The sequence below is a fragment of the Mastacembelus armatus genome, chromosome 16 (assembly GCF_900324485.2).
Source record: "Mastacembelus armatus chromosome 16, fMasArm1.2, whole genome shotgun sequence".
Taxonomy (NCBI): domain Eukaryota; kingdom Metazoa; phylum Chordata; class Actinopteri; order Synbranchiformes; family Mastacembelidae; genus Mastacembelus; species Mastacembelus armatus.
This window is the reverse complement of record NC_046648.1, coordinates 19956192-19972919: the sequence shown is the minus strand read 5'-3', so window position 1 is coordinate 19972919 and position 16728 is coordinate 19956192. Positions and strand designations below refer to the sequence as shown.

Sequence of the window (16728 nt, the reverse complement as noted above, 5' to 3'; positions counted from 1 at the left end):
GCCACTGTATTGTATACTAGTAAATGCAATGCCTATTCATATGTTTATTCATTTAGCTGGTTCTTAATTAACTAAATTGTGTGATAACAGCCTGTTCCTTCACTTTGTATGCACTCAATGAGCTGTGAACCAGATGCACCTCTTAAGACATCTAGTGTGTCTCGAATATGCTTTCAGTTTCTGTCTGCTGCATACTGAAGTTTTTATAGTCACTTCCAGTAAACTACAGAAACCAGAAATAACCTGAAAGACAAGATAGACAGTGAGTGAGGGAGTGAGTGAGTGAGAGTGAGAGAGAGAGTGAGAGAGAGAGAGGGAGGGAGAGAGTGAGAGAGAGAGAGAGAGAGCGCAAGAGAGAGCGCAAGAGAGAGAGAGAGAGCAAGTGGGTGGCAACAGGGAAAAAAAAAAAAAAAAACAGGAACAATATCAAATGCCAAAGTACACCTGCACACCTGAGTAAAGCCACTCCTTTCCCAGGACATGTCAGAGATGACTGAGAAGCTAAAGCAGGATAATGCACTGAAACTCAATACAACTTCAATATTTTATAAGCATTTTGACACTGATTCTGCTTTCGCTTGTGAGGATTTTGGATACTGGGAAGGTTAAGTAGTTTGTTTTCCTATGTGTGTGTATTATGCTGCTCTTATTTATAATTCACAATTTAGCAACAGCTAATTTGGAGTGACCGGTTTACCGGTCTGTGGGGAGCAGTCAGTAAAATACCTAGAAGGACTAGGTATTTTTTGATGAAGATGTGGTCTCTGGAGATCATCATCCTCCTGCTATTCTGCTATGGTGAGTACAGAGGAGCGCATAAGGATCTATGCTTTGAATTATAGAAACTGAGTACCTGACAATTTGTTTTACAAAGTAGGCTTCAGAGGAGAAATACACAGTAACAACAAAAAATCAATAAAATATATAGCATTTGGCAGTGAATGATGCCCTGTCCTAAAACACAGTTAGGACTTTTGACATTTTTAATGACAGCACTTGACGAAAAAAAGGCATTTCATTTTAGAATCTGGCTGATCTAATATTGACTATATCATTTTATAGCTTATAAAAATGCTAATTTTAATTGGACTACTCACGGTGTAATTTTCAACTGTCTTTCACATTAATAAACTATATGGGCTATAACATTAAAATGGTAATACAGTCTTGGTTGGTACGGCACTAGCTATGTGTACTGTATATGGGCTGACATCATGGAAATGTGTTTTATAACTAAGTTTAGCTGTACAGTGCAGGGGACTACACTGATAGCACTGAAGGAGAGTGTTCTGTATCACTTTCCTGTATGGAGGCTTGAGAGGTAGCAATTATTTCCTTGTATCAAACATATGACTAGCAAAGATAAGGAACAAAGCACAGTCCTGACTTTCAGTTACCTGGAGAAACAAAGTCCATCTTGCATAATCTGCCTGCTGTCCCAGATCCAGCGTATGTGCACAGCATTGATCAGACCTTAGCATTTGAGTGGCTTCATATTTGAGGAGACGGGCTGAGGGTGTTTGCTGAGGTTCGAACAGTTTTGCGATATCCGCTGAAACTGGGCTGCAACACAGATAAAGGCGAGCTGTCAGTTTTCAAGGGAGTTCAGCGCTTTTGGTATAGTACAGAATAGTGTTTTAGTGAGTATCAAAAACTACTAAATCTAAACATGCAAATCTACTGTATAAGAGACAAATATGGATTGTGGACATGGATTATGAATTTTTCACGTACAGTAAAAGCAAACCATCCACACATGTATTATCTATGCCTGCATGTCCACCAGTCCTTCACAGGGCCATATATAGACACCACTCACACTCACTTCTATGAACAATTTAGAGTCACAGCAGTACATGGTGAAAACTCCACACAGAAAGGCGCCTGCTGGGTTTCAGACCGGGAACTTTTTACCGCCAACCACTAATCCACCGTGCTGCCCTAAAAACAGAGCAGAGCAAATGAAAAACATGGACACAGCATTAGCATTGGCCACAAAATGATTTACACAGACTGCTCTTTTTTTCTTCAGCTTGTCCTTTGATGGGAAATGACGACGTGTATTTTGTCTCCAAGAACTTTAACAATGTACTTCACTGGGTTCCTAAGAAGCCTACCAACGCTCAGGACAAGGTGCTCTACAGAGTTGAGTATTGGAGGTAAGACCCACGATGCTGTAATTGACCAGAAATGTTTGTAATTATAGACACAACATAGACATTGTAGTTTATTAGAGCTTTGTCTGAGGAGGTCAGTCTCAGTCTCCGTCTCTATCTATCTTCCTTTACTTATCCCTAGAAAAGGCACCTGGCATGCAGGTGCTTTGTTTCATCTGAACCATCAGAAGCTTAGAAACAGCACTAAAGAACATCTGTAGAGCCTGTTTCCAGTCCTTAGTATGGACTGTGCTCTGGTCTCCTCACTGGATAGAGATGGAACAGGCATTCTGTGCTTTCCTGGCTTCCAAGAAGAATTTCTTTTTCTTATTATTACTTAAACTGGAAATGCTATCTCATCTAATTAATCATGATACAGTCTCCCAGAAAAAGTGCCATCCCAGTCTTATTGACTGTTGTCCCTGCCAGCATCACCTGAGGTGACATTCATCAAGTCAGCTGTAGAAAAAGAATGATTTAACTATGCTCACTCCTTGTTAAAAACAAAATCTTCCTAAGTTACATTGGGTTAACAAAGTAACAAAGTAAAGTGTGTACTGACAATGGAAGATATCCAAATGGTTTCACAGACTGACCACACTTTTTATTGCGTTTATTTCAGTGATGTTACGGAAAAGTTCCAGATAAAAAAGGAGTGTCACAATATTACCACTCTGTCATGTGACCTGACTGCGGAAACCCTATCAGTTCACGACGTTCAATACCGGGCCCGGGTCTTCGTTAACGGTCACTTTCATGGCAGAACCAAGAGGTTTAAACCTATGGCAGACAGTAAGGACCTCCACATTCATTAATGCATTACTTGGTTTCCTCCAATCCAGATGTAGACTCTTACAACATTCATTCATTTATCTTCTTTGTCTCCATAGCTGTTCTAGGTCCACCCGTCTTGTCTATTGGCACAAATGTGTCATCACTACATGTTAATGTCACCCTGCCATTGGGGCCAAATGGAGTCTCCATTGCAGAAATCATCACCAACAGCACAAATGGGCCCTCTAAAAGTGTCATTATTTATACTTTAAAAATCACTGAACCAAAGTGGGCTGCACTGGTGAGTTTACAGTAAAACATGAATTGTACTGTACACATTTTCATTTATATATGAATATAAAGCCATGATACAAAATATATTACGATACAATTAAAACCTTGAGAAATTCTGGAGAATCACAGGACTAGAACTGAACCTTCATCTGCTTCTAAATTAATTTGTCTTTTAATACAATGATAAACATACTCCAATATGATCTCAATAATAAACAAATTCAATTATGCGTGTCCAGTTGTATAACCAATAATTATAAACTTTGTAAAAGGTAAAATTCATGGCAGAACTCTTGTATAGACTTGCACAAGATCAGCCATGTGTTCCTCATAGTAAGTGTGCATTTACACTGAGTATATATTTACATAGGTCAATATTTTAAGCAGTAAGTTAAGAAACTAAATTATCTGTGACTTAGTTCATTTAAATGATAAAAAGCTAAAGGGTTTTGTCAACTGCTTGTTCTTACTGAGCTGAAACATTTAAAATAAAAAATTTGTGCAACCTGCAGTGGAATAAACTGATTATTTTTTCATATGCTCCACCGTGTCTCCAGGTCAATAAAACAGATACTGGTCGGTTTGTCATCAACCTGAAGAACAACCAAACAAAATTCTGTGGCCATGTGGTCTACAAGCCTTTAGCTGAGTGGGGTCGTTCAGAGAGTCAGAATACCTCCTTCTGCGTCATACTCCCATGTGAGAACAATGTTTACACCTAGTGCAGATTATATTGATCAGATTATTGATATTGGACATTGAACAAGAAATTAATTACTAGCACATGATATGCCCGATATTTCACACAAATATTTTAATGTGTTGATGCATTTGTTCATGAATATGTATTTTTAATAATGTTTTTGCTACAATAGAGTCTCTCTGTAAAATTTGAAAATCATTTTGAGTGAATACATTTCATCAACACTTTTGTGTACTTTTCCACAAACTTGACTGAAGGCAGTAGAACTAACCTTAAAATATCACTTGAGACAACAGTGTGACACTCAACAACTTAGTGGGAAGCTTTCAAGGACCCACCTGCTGTGGAGAAAGGTTCTTGAAAATAGTACACTTCCTGCATTTCACTTAGTTTGTGCTCATCTCCTCAAGTGATTGCAAACACTTAAAACATAGTGTAGTGTTTGATTTATTATCAAAACACTACACTATGTTTTAACACCCAGCCTTACTGTGTCAGTATCAACAGGACAGGTCCGCTGGTTAACACCAGAATGTTTTTTCAATGAAAAAAAAAAAAAAAGCCAATTTACCACAATGACCATACTTTCCTCACTTTAATGCCATTGAAAATGGTCTTGTGTTAACTGAAGAGCGATTTGATGAAAAATCGCCCTCATAAATGCTTCAGAAGCAATTTCTCCCTTGTCTGCTTTGTCTGACTAATGATTGGCAGATTCATTTACAAACTTTTCTTGTAAAGGTGATATTCTTCCTCCCTTAGCTTTTCCTATTGTTTAGTCTCTACCCTTAAACCTGACAGTAATGAATGTAGACAACCTTTGTTTTATATTACGGAAACGCACAAGTGATTTAAAATACACTCAAATCCACGGCCAGATCTCATTTCTAAACGGTGGGTTTTCTCCCTCGGTAGGCTAGTGTATAGATTTCCGTTGAGATAAGTTCCTGTTGACTAACATTCAATTACTTCCCAGAACTACGTACATGTGCTGGTATATCCAGGAAAACAGCGTATTCAACTACGTCACTGGCATGCTACAGTGCTACTCCCTGTGAACGTGCCTAAGCTTGTGTGTCATTATCAGACTGTTTAAGACTCAAGTGTTTTAAAGTGCTTTAGGGTATCCAAATTTCAAGATTTCTCTGATTAGTACATGACATCAGTGTTCTTCTCCCTCAGATGATCCTCGAATGCTTTTGCCATGGCTTCTCCTGTGTGCTGCTCTTCCGGCAGCCATAGTCATGACCTTAGTTCTGTATACATACAACTATGTCAAGGGTGGCAGGAAAAACAGCATGCCACATTCATTGGTAAGTCTTTTCTTTCTTTAATGTGTCTGGGTTCTGACAAGCAAATGTTGCCTTACTGGAAAAACACACCCATATTAATTACTGTACGTGTTCACTGTGTCTAAATGAGGAAGTTGTTTTTGTTAAGTTTAGTTGCGTGTCTTGGAAGACTTCAACCACAGGATATTTAGGGGTTTCAGAGATAATAAATTTCCTGTGGTTGAAGTCTTCCCAAACATAAAGGCAAAGTTTTCCCAAGAACTTCCTATATATCTATTTTTTTCCAAATGAATTAATGTGATGTAAATTTTAAAAATATTGCCAGAGCTCTTACAAGAAGCCAGCCGATTTACTTGCTCAGTTTCTATCATGTGCTACAGTTGCCACATTTTAATTTTCTGTACATATATTATGCTATAGTCTAGATCAAATTAAAGGCTAAAAAAAAATAAAAAATCAAGCATTTATTCAACTATTCAACTTTGATGGCTATGTCTTGCTTATCTTTAAAACAGGTAACAGGTCATTCTGACACTCGGCGTAAAGTACTGCAGTCTCCAGATGGGAAACTCATCATTTCCAAACCAGTGGTGTGCACTCCAAGTAACCAAACAATTTACACCACAATCCAACCAAAAGTGCCCACACCTTGGATTGGAGGTTACTCCCCTCAGGATATACCCTGCCAAGCCTGGCAAGACATCATTGGCTCCTTTGTGGACATAGCTGCACACAGTCCAACCTTGACTCCTCAAGATGCAAGTGCCCAGTCCTCTGAAATCTACAGTGCAGTGGCTGTACATGTTCCCACTGAAGAGAATGAACAGCAGTGTACTACTGCAGAGAGAGGAAATAGTAACCTAACATTGACTTCGAGAGGAGAAGCCTGGGATGGACCAAGTCCAATACTGATCTCACGTGAAGTACCACCATCACATGATCTAAAATCATTCGAAGGGAATCTATCCAGGCCTTTGCAGCTGCACACAATGCGTAAAACCAATGGAGAACTAGTGCTGTCTTCACTCGACTTTCAGGTCCAGAGCAGCACAGGAGACACCCCTGAGAGAAAACCTCTTTTATTGGACCTCATAGACTCCCAGAAGGAGGGACCATTATTAGCATCATTGCAGAGCTGTGATAGTTCGGAGTGGTCAGACTCTGGGTGTGATGATAACACTGTAAACACACCAACTCAGCCATACTGCAACACTGATTACTCCCCAACTCAACCAGTTGTTACCTACTTACGCCAGGGATGCCAGAACACACCATCAAGTGGGGGCATCATGTTTGACTCTGGTTACAAACAAAACTGGATGCCTGAGTTCCTCCGGGGAAATGCAGCAAAACAGTTGTGAATAGGAAAGGACAATCTATTCTTGAACTTGACCTTATCCCAAAAAGGAGGAGAAAGGTGAGGAAGGTGGGGGGTTGGGTGGTATAAATTAAAGGACACTCTATAATCTTAAAAAACAACTTTTTCTAATTCGAGTCCAAAAAATCTGTACAGGTGTTTTCATTGCAGCCGCCTTCTTAACAAATGGACGAAGGGAGCGTTGTCGGTATCGGTGCTTTAGTGACAGTCCAGAACTCTGGCAGATGAATGACTTTGCTGTCACTGTGTGGCTGACAATGCAGGGACATTCATAAACTCTCCTTTCACATGACAATCCAGATTTATCCAAAACAAAAGTCCCATTTAACAACCTCCTCTACACCTTTAGAAACATTTCATTGCTGCTTCTATTTATTAAACCAAAACTGTTAAATGTTAAAAGTATGTACAATAGTCTTTAAGCCCTGGATTTAACATTTGAAGAAACCGTTGCATATGTGTACTTAATAAAATGTAGGAATATGTTAAACGATGTAAAATAAGCAAGGACTTGTATAATATTGTATTTTAAAAGATATTTTATTGCTGAAAGCTGTGCCAAAAGTTGACTTCTTTCATTACTGATTTTATCTGTTCTGGACAAAACCTCTTGTTCTTTGTTTAAAGTGTCAATAAGCATTTGACTTGTGTCCTGTGTAGAGTTCAATGTCCTTTAATCATAATATTTCAGTATATTTCAATATACTTTTTTTTTTTACATTGCTATGATAGCCCAAAGCTAGGCGTGCATCCACATACCTGTCTGTGGTTGGATGTAGGCAACAAAAGCATTTTAATTAAGATTAGGGAAAGATTGTCATTTTAGTTAAAAGTTAACAAACACACATTGTGTCTGTTGATTTTTCCTGTACTAAACCAGACCATGAGCTTTCCCTAACCTTAACCAAGTATATAAACATAACATAAAACTTTTAATATGCTATAGTCAGTACAAGTAGATATTTTACCACAAGTTAATATGTTGTCTGTCAACATTTTAAAAAATAAAGAATTAATAGCAGCCCAAACACATAATAAGCATGTCCGTCTATGTGCCATCCCTATGGTGACACATTATTGCAACTTATTACACTCCCTAAATAAACACAGCCAGTCTGTTCACCTTAAAATTACAATGTGGACAGCCAGCCTTAAAGATTAGATATGAAACAAATCTGATTGTTTTGTGGCTGAATAAAACATTAGACATAACACAACACATACAGTCATATTTTGAGCTGTTTGTAATGGGACTAAAATGACTGTATGACTGCTAGAAATGAACCTATCCCTGTTTTTCTGTTCAACATATCTTGGTATTATCAATGATGTATAAAACATAAAGAGCACGTAAGAAAGGATGTGGTGTTTTGTTTTTTTTGTTTGTTTGTTTTGTTTTTTTTAATTACATGAAGCTCATGAACTATTTTTTGCTGTTAATTCAGGGAAGAAAATACAAGATGTATAAATACTGTATATTAGTAGATGGGGTCATGGTGAAACCCAAAGCCACAAAGCCACCGCACTGATAACAGTGACAGTAAGTGAATAGCCTGAATGTAATCTTTTATAAAAGGCAGAAAAATGTCAGGTATACTGAAGCAGTTTGATGTTAGTCACATACAGACACATATCCACAGATGTTCTGTCCACAATACAGATATACAGATGTATTATACTTGTACCAAATAAATGTAAATGAAGGAATGTAATAAACTTTATTGCTGTATTTGCAGTGATTTTTTATTAAAAGTTTATGTTAAAAAGGTTGCGTTGCCTTCTAATATAACACAGCAATATGATGTCACTTCAAAGTTACGATACTGGAATTCTGAAGCTTTTTTATCATGACTGATTGTTCTGTAACTACAGCAAAGAAATGTGATGATGGTTTGTGTGCATTCACTGGCTTCACCAGGGTCGGTTTTTAGTGTCTTGAACTTTTTTTACTCTAACAATCACCATCTGGTTGGCACATCAAACTATTTATAGTTACTGATACAAGTAACTCAGATGGGATGAAAAAAAAGTGACAGAAAAAAGGTAATGATCCTTGCTACATTATGTAAACATTCTGAGTCAGACAATAAAGTAGTGAGGTGGATTGCACAAATGCATCCAAAGTTCAACAACAGGCTCTTGCTAAGGTATGGGTGTTCCTTCAGTGAGGGAATGAAGAATACAAAGGCCTTGTTTTGTAGTTCTGCCTGTTTGACTGTGGAAATCTGAGGAAGTAAAACCAACAATCACTTTAAATGTTTAAAAACACAATGTCTGTATGGTGTATATTATGCAAAATCTTGTGCTTTGGGTGATCATTTTTGCATAATTTTAAAAAGATATCTAATTTCTATTAAATAGATAATTTTTAGTCCCAAGCAGGGAATTTAACTGTAATTTGAAATTGAGGTCCTTTTTCTTTCTTTAAAAGAGGAAGTGGCCCTAACATTTATCTGTCCAATGCTAAGAAGGAAATATTGTATCCACGTCCATGTGATGGCTTGCCAAGAGATAATTTAGACCCTGGGGAGAATCCCAGGTTTAATATGCTATTGTGTGCTTGATAATGCAAGTGTTACCAGATACTCCAAAGGAAAATTTAAAAGTAAAAGGTTGACCTATATACAGAACAGGTAACACTGAAACAGTAACAGATATACTGTACCTTTAAAAAAAAAAAAAAAAGGTCTGAACTGACTACAGTAATTATATATTTGAATTGAATTGAATTGAATTGAATAATTAAAGTGACAGTAAACCAAAAAAGTCAGTCAGCATTTTTTTCAGAGGTCTATCCATTACTGCATTTATAGTTTCAGAGTTTCAGGTACACCTGTCCCAAAAAACAGAAAATGATCTAACATGACCACAAGTCAGACCTCCGTTTATAGTCAGATTCCCTCACAGAAAATACTTCTGACCAAGATCATAACACAGAAGCACAAAACCTAAAATGCTGCAGAAGTAATACTGTCTAAAGATTCAAACTTTATAGGGTAATACTTAGATACATTATAAATTTATTTTTTGCATGCAGTCATCACAATTGATTGTGTGTATACTCAAAGAAGGAAATATGTTGCTGCTATTAATATTTCTATCTTGTTCTGTGTACACCACAATAAACCAGCACAAGTACATTGCATGTTCTGTTCTATTTTGCAGCCCTTCTGTCATCCTCTTTTCATCAAAGCCCAAGCATGTCCATGACCATGCTGCTTTTGTTCTGCTATTTGAGATGGAGTCACATATGCCGCACTTGCCACATGAGTGCAGTGAGAATGGAGCAGGGCTGAAAAAAAGAGTAGCGAGGAAAAGTGGGAATTGTGATGGGAGATTTAGCATGAGAGCCAGCAAGGTTACCATCGTATCTACCAAAAAAAGAGAAAGAAAATAAAAATGATGAAATGGTCGCGTGAAATGGCTCCTGTGTGTGGGTGTAAGTGGGAAATAGAGAAACAAAGAAATTGGGTGAGATCCAGTCAAGAAAATTTGGGACAACTACCTCCAAGAGAATTAAACAGAATGTAAAATGGCAAAGACGTGAAATGATAAAACAAAACCGAGTCATACTGACAGCACACTGCAGGGTATTTCTGTAAGAGGTATTTCCGATTTCTGGCATGTTTATATAGGTGAGACATGAAACAGGGCTTATTGTTCAGCTTTTCATTGTTCTCTTTTTCTTGTTCCCCCAGGCTCTTCTTTGGACAAGTGTCTAAAAAAAAAGTCTTTACTTGGCTGGCAGTGCTGACAGGTTCTTTCCTCTTTCTGTGCCAGAAGGTTGTCTTTCTCCCATTTCAACCTGAGAAGACTGGATGCACGATTGCTGTGCAAATGTTCTTGAGTCCTACAGGCATGATAGAGCTTTGGATGAACCCAATGATTCTGTACATAGAATTTAAATCACAGCTGAAGTTATGTGCTGCCCTGGATCAGTGACTATGGTGATGGACTAAGAGTCTTAACCACAAGTCATTACGTCATTTCCAGTACTGAGAACACAAAGGAAGTAACCAGGTTTGACCATTGTACAGGAAAATCCCAGAAAGTTAAGAGATGGAATGAAATCAAAAAGCAGCTTTTTTCCATTCTCCTCAAAACAGCAATATACTCACTGCAGTGTGTCCTTGAAACTTATGTTCTCTTTTTTTTTTTCTATATAGTGATATGGGTAGAGTTTCACATTAACGTTTAATGGTTTCTTTAAGGGTTAAACTCCAAAGCAGCATTTCAGAAGGCTCCTTTGGGATATAAGCAGTTATGATTGCCTAATTTATTACACTCTATTGCCATTTAGGGTTCCAGCATGGAGATAGAGCAAAGGAAAAATTACACCCTCTGAAGAAATTATACCCACATTAGAAACATGTTTAAAATGCTGAGAGAACAAGGATAGATTTGGGAGTCATAAAACAGTCAACCGGCATTCACCCTATCTTGGCAGCAGCCATCTTCCTTTACAAATGGATTTTTCTGATAAGATAGATAGATAGCTATGTGATCAAGTCATGTAAAGTCAATTTACACAGCCCAGAATTTCAAATTTCCTAGCAGGAGCCTAAGTATGTAGGAAGATGATGTCATCAGTCTTAGGGCAGGTTACATTAGTAAATGAAGGGATTCATACATCGTATTTCCGACTACCTTGAAAACTAAAAGAACAGAGATGGTTTCCAAAGTTATTTGACCATCTGACAAGCAGTACTGAGGCCATTAATCGATCCTACTAAGGTCTGGTCATAACACAATAACAGGTAAGATGTTGAGGAGCTTCATAAACACTGTATTTTTCCACTTTGATGAGACATAAGTGAATTATAGCAGCAGCACTTCTCCTGCCATTGAAAAGGCACCTGTCTCACTCTCATACCCAATCACTTGATGAATTGAAGTCTGCATATAAATGTATGCAATCACTTCGTTCCTTTCCTTCATTCTCTTGCATTTTAATGAGCACTTAGTGGGTGCTTGATTAGAAAAAGGCGTGACAAAAAGCTGTCAAGGATGGCCAGGAAATGATGGATCATCTCAGAGACTTTGGTGTCCATTAAGGTCTATTCTAAGGCCAATCACCAGTAGGTAGGAAGATGAAAACAAAAGTTCGGTAATATTTAGTTTCCACCAACAGAACTCTGGAAAACAATGATTGCTTCATGCTTGAAATTGACAAATGCATTATTGATAGTGTAAACAGATACCTAACACTTCTTTACCAAAACAGACAGCATACAGTATAATGACAAAAACACATGCCACACAACAATCTGAGGGAAAAACGCTTTAACAGCAGCTTCTAATTGTATTTAAAAACAGATTTTCAAGTGCGCAGGTATCAACTGTTAAGTTATATTAAAAGCTGCTCAAGCTCCTCTATGGTTTTTTTTTTTTAAAGTTCCTAAATAAAAGTATTTTAGATGTAATACATATCAAACACTCAATTCACTTTTAACAATCCTTTCCCTTGTTTCCTAGAAACTGACTCCAATGTGGCATCAAATACAGCTATCATATCACAGGCTATTCTCTTCACAGCAACCCACACATAAGGGTATGATATCCTCTGCACTTGTGAGGTGCAGATAAAATGCAAGCATATCCAACAAGGAATATGTTTGCCACAGAGTCACACTGACTCTGGCTTTTATCCATAATTTATCGAAGTAAATGCACAGAGCAAGCATGAATTGTGAATATGCTTTAATCATTAATAAAATAAGTTGTTCTGGGTGTGTGGCAAATACTTATTCCTTGTTGTCTTGCAATACATGTTTCACCTGGTACATGTACAGTACAGACTCTTTACATATTTTGTGTTTAGGTTCTTTAGGGAAAGTGCAAACAATTGATTTGCATAAGTGGTCTAACTGATGCACCAGGCTTAAGTTGGCAAGCAGAGACATCAGGAACTTCTTAGTAAAAGTGCAGCATTATTGTATAACCTCAGAGCTCCCAAAAATGCAACGGTGACACCCTTTCCAAAATAAGTGCCGTAAGAAGTAAAAGACAGCATGACATGAGATGTTCCTGGTGGGCCTGAAAGCTTAGGTATTTTCCAAATGGAAAGCTGAAAAAAGGTGGACCACAATTTGGTTTGCCTCAGTAGTTATTCTTAGTCTGACACTCACTGCTAGTGTATGAGAGAAAGGCCTGGCACATATTGTGTGCTGATATTCCAGAGGCAGGTGTGGCTGCTAAAAGCTTATAAATAAATGCTCCCACCCTTCCATATAATTCTATGGCCTTGAATGATGCCTTGTTTCTTCATAGCACCTGTGTGCTTTTAGTCCTGGTCAGTCTGCACTACTGCATACGAAATCAATAAACCATACAAACCAATAATTACAGCAAAAAGTGGGCCTCCTTTAAATTCTTATTCAATCATGTACACCTACTACAACAACCAACAAACCTCAGTGAGGTTATCCTCTGGCAGACTAGTGCTTTGAGATAAATGCTGAGCTTAGGATGTTAACATGCTCAGAATGACAATTTAATTATAAGATATTTAGCAAGTACAATGTTTAACATTTAACTCATAATCATTAATTAGTGCGCACAAAGGACAGCTGAGATTGATGGGAATGTCAGGTACTGACACTGGCACAATTTTGCAAGTATTCAGTATTCGACATCTTAAACTTTTACAAATGAATCCAGACAGAAGTGTTAAGAGGACGTCAGGGGATCTATCCTCTGAGGAACATGAATATTGGATATCTGAGAATAATTTCACATCAATCCATCAAGTAACAGAGATTTAAGTCCAGATGAACTTGAAAACCTGATTTACACAGTTATCTCTGTCTTCCTGCTTACCATTCTGAGAGGGCTAAAATAAATATGTATTTCTTTCAGTAACAGTTATTGAGCAGACATTTGTTTTCCACATTCAGCCTGTTGTTCTCCTGAGGCCATTCCAGCTGTTCCTTTCAGCTGCTCGGGTCATTTGGTCCAGCCTCTCTTACTGTACAGGGATCTATTGTGTCATCTCTTAGCTGTGAGCTTTGACCATGGAACTGTCTGTAAATGGATCTGGTGGATAGCAATGATCTGTGTCTATGTTTGTGTGCATGTGTGTGAGCACCCAAAAGGAGGTGTCATTGGTCTATATTTACCAACTTAAGAATGAGAGAGCATTGTGTTGCCCACGTACTTGGCACTGAAGGACACTTTGTGATCAGGGTCACCCTCATTGCTTAATCAAAAGAGGCAAAGAGAGAGTGAGGTAGACACAAACAGACAGTGATAGGTAATAGAGTGGTGAGACATAAATAAGTTCTTTGAGGAGACAGACGGGTAGAGAAAAAAGGAAGTGGGATTTATCCGTCCTACCAATTTTTGACACCCAGAGGAGCTCACCTATATCTTTTCGTGAGTGGGATTTCCTTTACTCAGCCTTCATCTAGATCTAGCACGAGTATCAGACAGCTAAGACAGGTTAGTGAATCATTAAAGTATGTGATAACCCTAAATAGAATATAAAACTGCATCAGCCTTGTAAAATGCACACCACATTGTGCATCTGCAGTTAATGATTAGACTATTGTCAGTTTCTTTTTTGTGGCTTGTTCCTCCAGATACTTGAACTTCCTAACGGTCTTAGAATTTGATGGTCTCAGTGGATGTAGCTTTTAATTATTCTCCTGGGATGGCACAAAGCAAACTTCTGCCATCTTCAGACAATTCTTCCATCTTCACTGAGTAAAACAATAAATAATTTTTCTCTTGTTTCCTAAGTTGATTGTGTGTGTGTGTTTTAAATCAGATTCCTTGATATTGAGCCATCATTTCACTTCAGAGACTGGAAACTGAATTGTGTGTAGAAAAGTCCAAAGCACCACTTTGCTTTTGCTCCCATCCCTACAGGGGCCCAGGATCTGGCCTACCCCCCGTCACTGATCAATTTTAATGTGCCAGACATCGACTTTCCATTAACAGTGTTCAAACATTTTTTGCATAATATTGAACTACAAAAAGGCAAAAGGGAAATCAAATGACCTGGTAGCCTATTAGTCCGTGATGTAATTGAAGATAAAGAGAATATATCACACATTACACTTGTTTGGGCCACCAACACAGGTGGTGGCTACTGGGAGTGGGTGAAAGAAGCTATCACTCTGACGCAACCTGATTTTATTTGTTGGGCGCATTCTGCACTCATTCCCCAGAGCAGCCAAATGATTAATGATAGGCAGGGTGTGCAGCAGCACAATGGACCTGAGCTGATGAATTATTAGTGGCTCAGCAGCTCACAAAGGGAACAGGTTTCATTTAATATAGGACTGAATCACAGCTTTTCTCCACACCTACATCTAAAATATGACACGCACAATAGTTAATACAACTTAAAGTATTTCCAGTCAAAAGAGCTAAGCTGTGATATATGAGCTACTTTTGAAGCTGTAATAATCAATTATGTTATTTTTAAGGGAGCTTCCCAGCAGCCTAATGGCTAAGTTCTTATACTACAAAACCGCAACAACCTTAGTGACTTTTAACATTTGAGCTCTCTCTTGAATCACTCCATATCTGTAAATAGAAAACTGCCACAGAAATATTCTTTTAAAAAGTCTGTTTTAAACAGATTTGCCAAAATGTTACTGTCTGGAGCTTCCCTGAGATGAATACTTGTGGTATCTGTAATCTATTATGGTAAATGAAATAAGTTGCATTTCTCGTTATTTTCTGGTATTTAATAGAACAACCCATTAACTAATAACTTTAGAAGATTATTAGCAGAAAAATCAATAATCCTCAGCTGCCATTCTATTCACTTTTAAAGTTCAGCATTTTCTGAAATCATAACATATTAAATATTCAATTTCGAATAATGTTTCTCTCTGAAACAAAATGAAGGATGTAAGCGCAGCAGATCAGATGTTGATTCAGAAACCTTTTGTTATGAATGGCACCCAATATACTTAACAATATTAGAAGGCTAGTGTCCCTTTAGCACTAATTTATCAGTGAGCTAAAGTGTGCAATTTACATTTAGTACACATATTGCACAACTTTTAGGTGCAATTATTATTCCCTGGGGATGAGGCTGGCGAAAAAGTTGACTGTACAGTCTCTTCTATATATAAACAGTTGTCTCTCTGGTAAAGTGACCATTAAATGGGTGACTCATCTGCACTCAATATCAAACATACTGTTCTGAATTGCTCCAGAAACAAGTGTCTGTTGACTGGTTACAAAGATAATACAGTTAAGCCTCAGGCCAAGGCTACAGTGCCTTTAGTGTCTCACTGAATCCCTTTAACTCTGTATCACAGTGGGTCCTCCTACACACCTCAGCATCCTCACTTCTGACTTCCTCTCCCTGCACAGGTGCCAGTTGGGGGGTTACCATGGAAACCAGGACGGTGATGCAGCGAGAGCAGGAGGAGCAGTCATCTCAGATGTCTCACAGCATCCAACTGTCCTCCCAGATGAAGAAGAAGACCTTTACTTCTAGGTGCAAATGCAGTCTATTGGAATATCGCAGGACTGTAGGAGAGTAACATCTAACATTCACTTGCACTGCATGTCATGATTGCTCAGTGACTGAAGACACAAATCCTAACTGTTTTTCTTTTCTATCTGCAATCACTGCTAATCAGCAGTAGCAAGACTGCTCATTCATTTTAAGCAACCTTTGTGCTCTTATTCACATCTGACAATCCTGACAGATGCACTGTGCAAACTGATAAAATCACACCACTGCTGGACTCTAACTGGACTGTGTGTGCTCAAGGCTCTTTCCTCAGTGTCATGTCACTGTTCTTGACAGTTCTGTTTCTGCTGGGCTAAATCACATCTCTAACTGAAGTATGCAGTGCCTCTGACTTGATAAACAGTAGTTCACCTGGATTGACAGATGCCTTAAATTATTCTTCAGTTATGTGCTCCAGAACTACTTTTCATGTTTTACAACAGTAAGAAAAACAATCATACTCCATCCTAGATGTTTACTTTTATGTATAACAAAGTAGATACATTTGATATATGTGTAGAATATGTGCAAAGCAGTCCTGATTGATCAGAGCTGATTTTATTTTTCAGTTCAATGAATTTAAGTATTGATGAAAAAGAAACATATGTCAGGGTGGTTATTCTGACAAGTTGACAATGACATGTTACATTCAT

The 16728-nt window shown here is 38.0% G+C and overlaps 2 protein-coding genes and 1 long non-coding RNA gene across 7 annotated transcripts in view; 2 read left to right on the top strand and 1 right to left on the bottom strand.

Moving 5' to 3' along the window:
- The first annotated feature begins 481 nt into the window (after positions 1 to 481).
- On the top strand, positions 482 to 8229 carry ifnlr1 (interferon lambda receptor 1). 2 transcript variants are annotated; one of them, XR_003296263.1, is made up of 8 exons: positions 482 to 798; positions 2033 to 2159; positions 2779 to 2948; positions 3047 to 3231; positions 3782 to 3923; positions 5110 to 5240; positions 5735 to 6636; positions 6733 to 8229. XR_003296263.1 is itself a non-coding variant. In XM_026317262.1 (7 exons), the coding sequence occupies exons 1-7, from the start codon at positions 750 to 752 to the stop codon at positions 6578 to 6580; spliced, it is 1650 nt and encodes a 549-aa protein (XP_026173047.1). In that variant the 5' UTR covers positions 482 to 749; the 3' UTR covers positions 6581 to 8229. The 2 variants fall into 2 exon arrangements, 1 of the variants encoding a protein (XP_026173047.1); XM_026317262.1 differs by having other exon boundaries at positions 5735 to 8229.
- Positions 1398 to 16728, bottom strand: part of LOC113136434 (uncharacterized) — a 29104-nt gene continuing 13773 nt past the window's right edge. Inside the window, exons 5-6 of one of the 2 annotated variants that reach the window (XR_003296264.2) lie at positions 1826 to 1941; positions 1398 to 1563 (exon numbers count right to left, since the gene is read on the bottom strand). This is a non-coding gene — a long non-coding RNA (uncharacterized LOC113136434). The remainder of the gene's footprint in view (positions 1564 to 1825; positions 1942 to 16728) is intronic. The other variant, XR_004463256.1, reaches the window with a different exon arrangement.
- myom3 (myomesin 3) overlaps positions 13796 to 16728 on the top strand; it is a 51069-nt gene continuing 48136 nt past the window's right edge. For 2 of the 3 annotated variants that reach the window (XR_003296262.1, XM_026317260.1), the window contains exons 1-2: positions 13796 to 14037; positions 15931 to 16057. Coding sequence is in view for 2 of the 3 variants with exons in the window: in XM_026317260.1 (XP_026173045.1) it covers positions 15951 to 16057 (107 nt within the window). In the remaining variant the exon portion in view is untranslated. The remainder of the gene's footprint in view (positions 14038 to 15930; positions 16058 to 16728) is intronic. The other variant, XM_026317261.1, reaches the window with a different exon arrangement.

Excerpts from the sequence above, each read along its gene's own strand:
- ifnlr1 (XM_026317262.1), top strand. The coding sequence starts at position 750 with ATGAAGATGTGGTCTCTGGAGATCATCATCCTCCTGCTATTCTGCTAT. Across the intron at positions 2,949-3,046 it reads GTTTAAACCTATGGCAGACA|CTGTTCTAGGTCCACCCGTC; the intron begins GTAAGGACCTCC and ends TTGTCTCCATAG. Across the intron at positions 3,232-3,781 it reads AACCAAAGTGGGCTGCACTG|GTCAATAAAACAGATACTGG; the intron begins GTGAGTTTACAG and ends CCGTGTCTCCAG.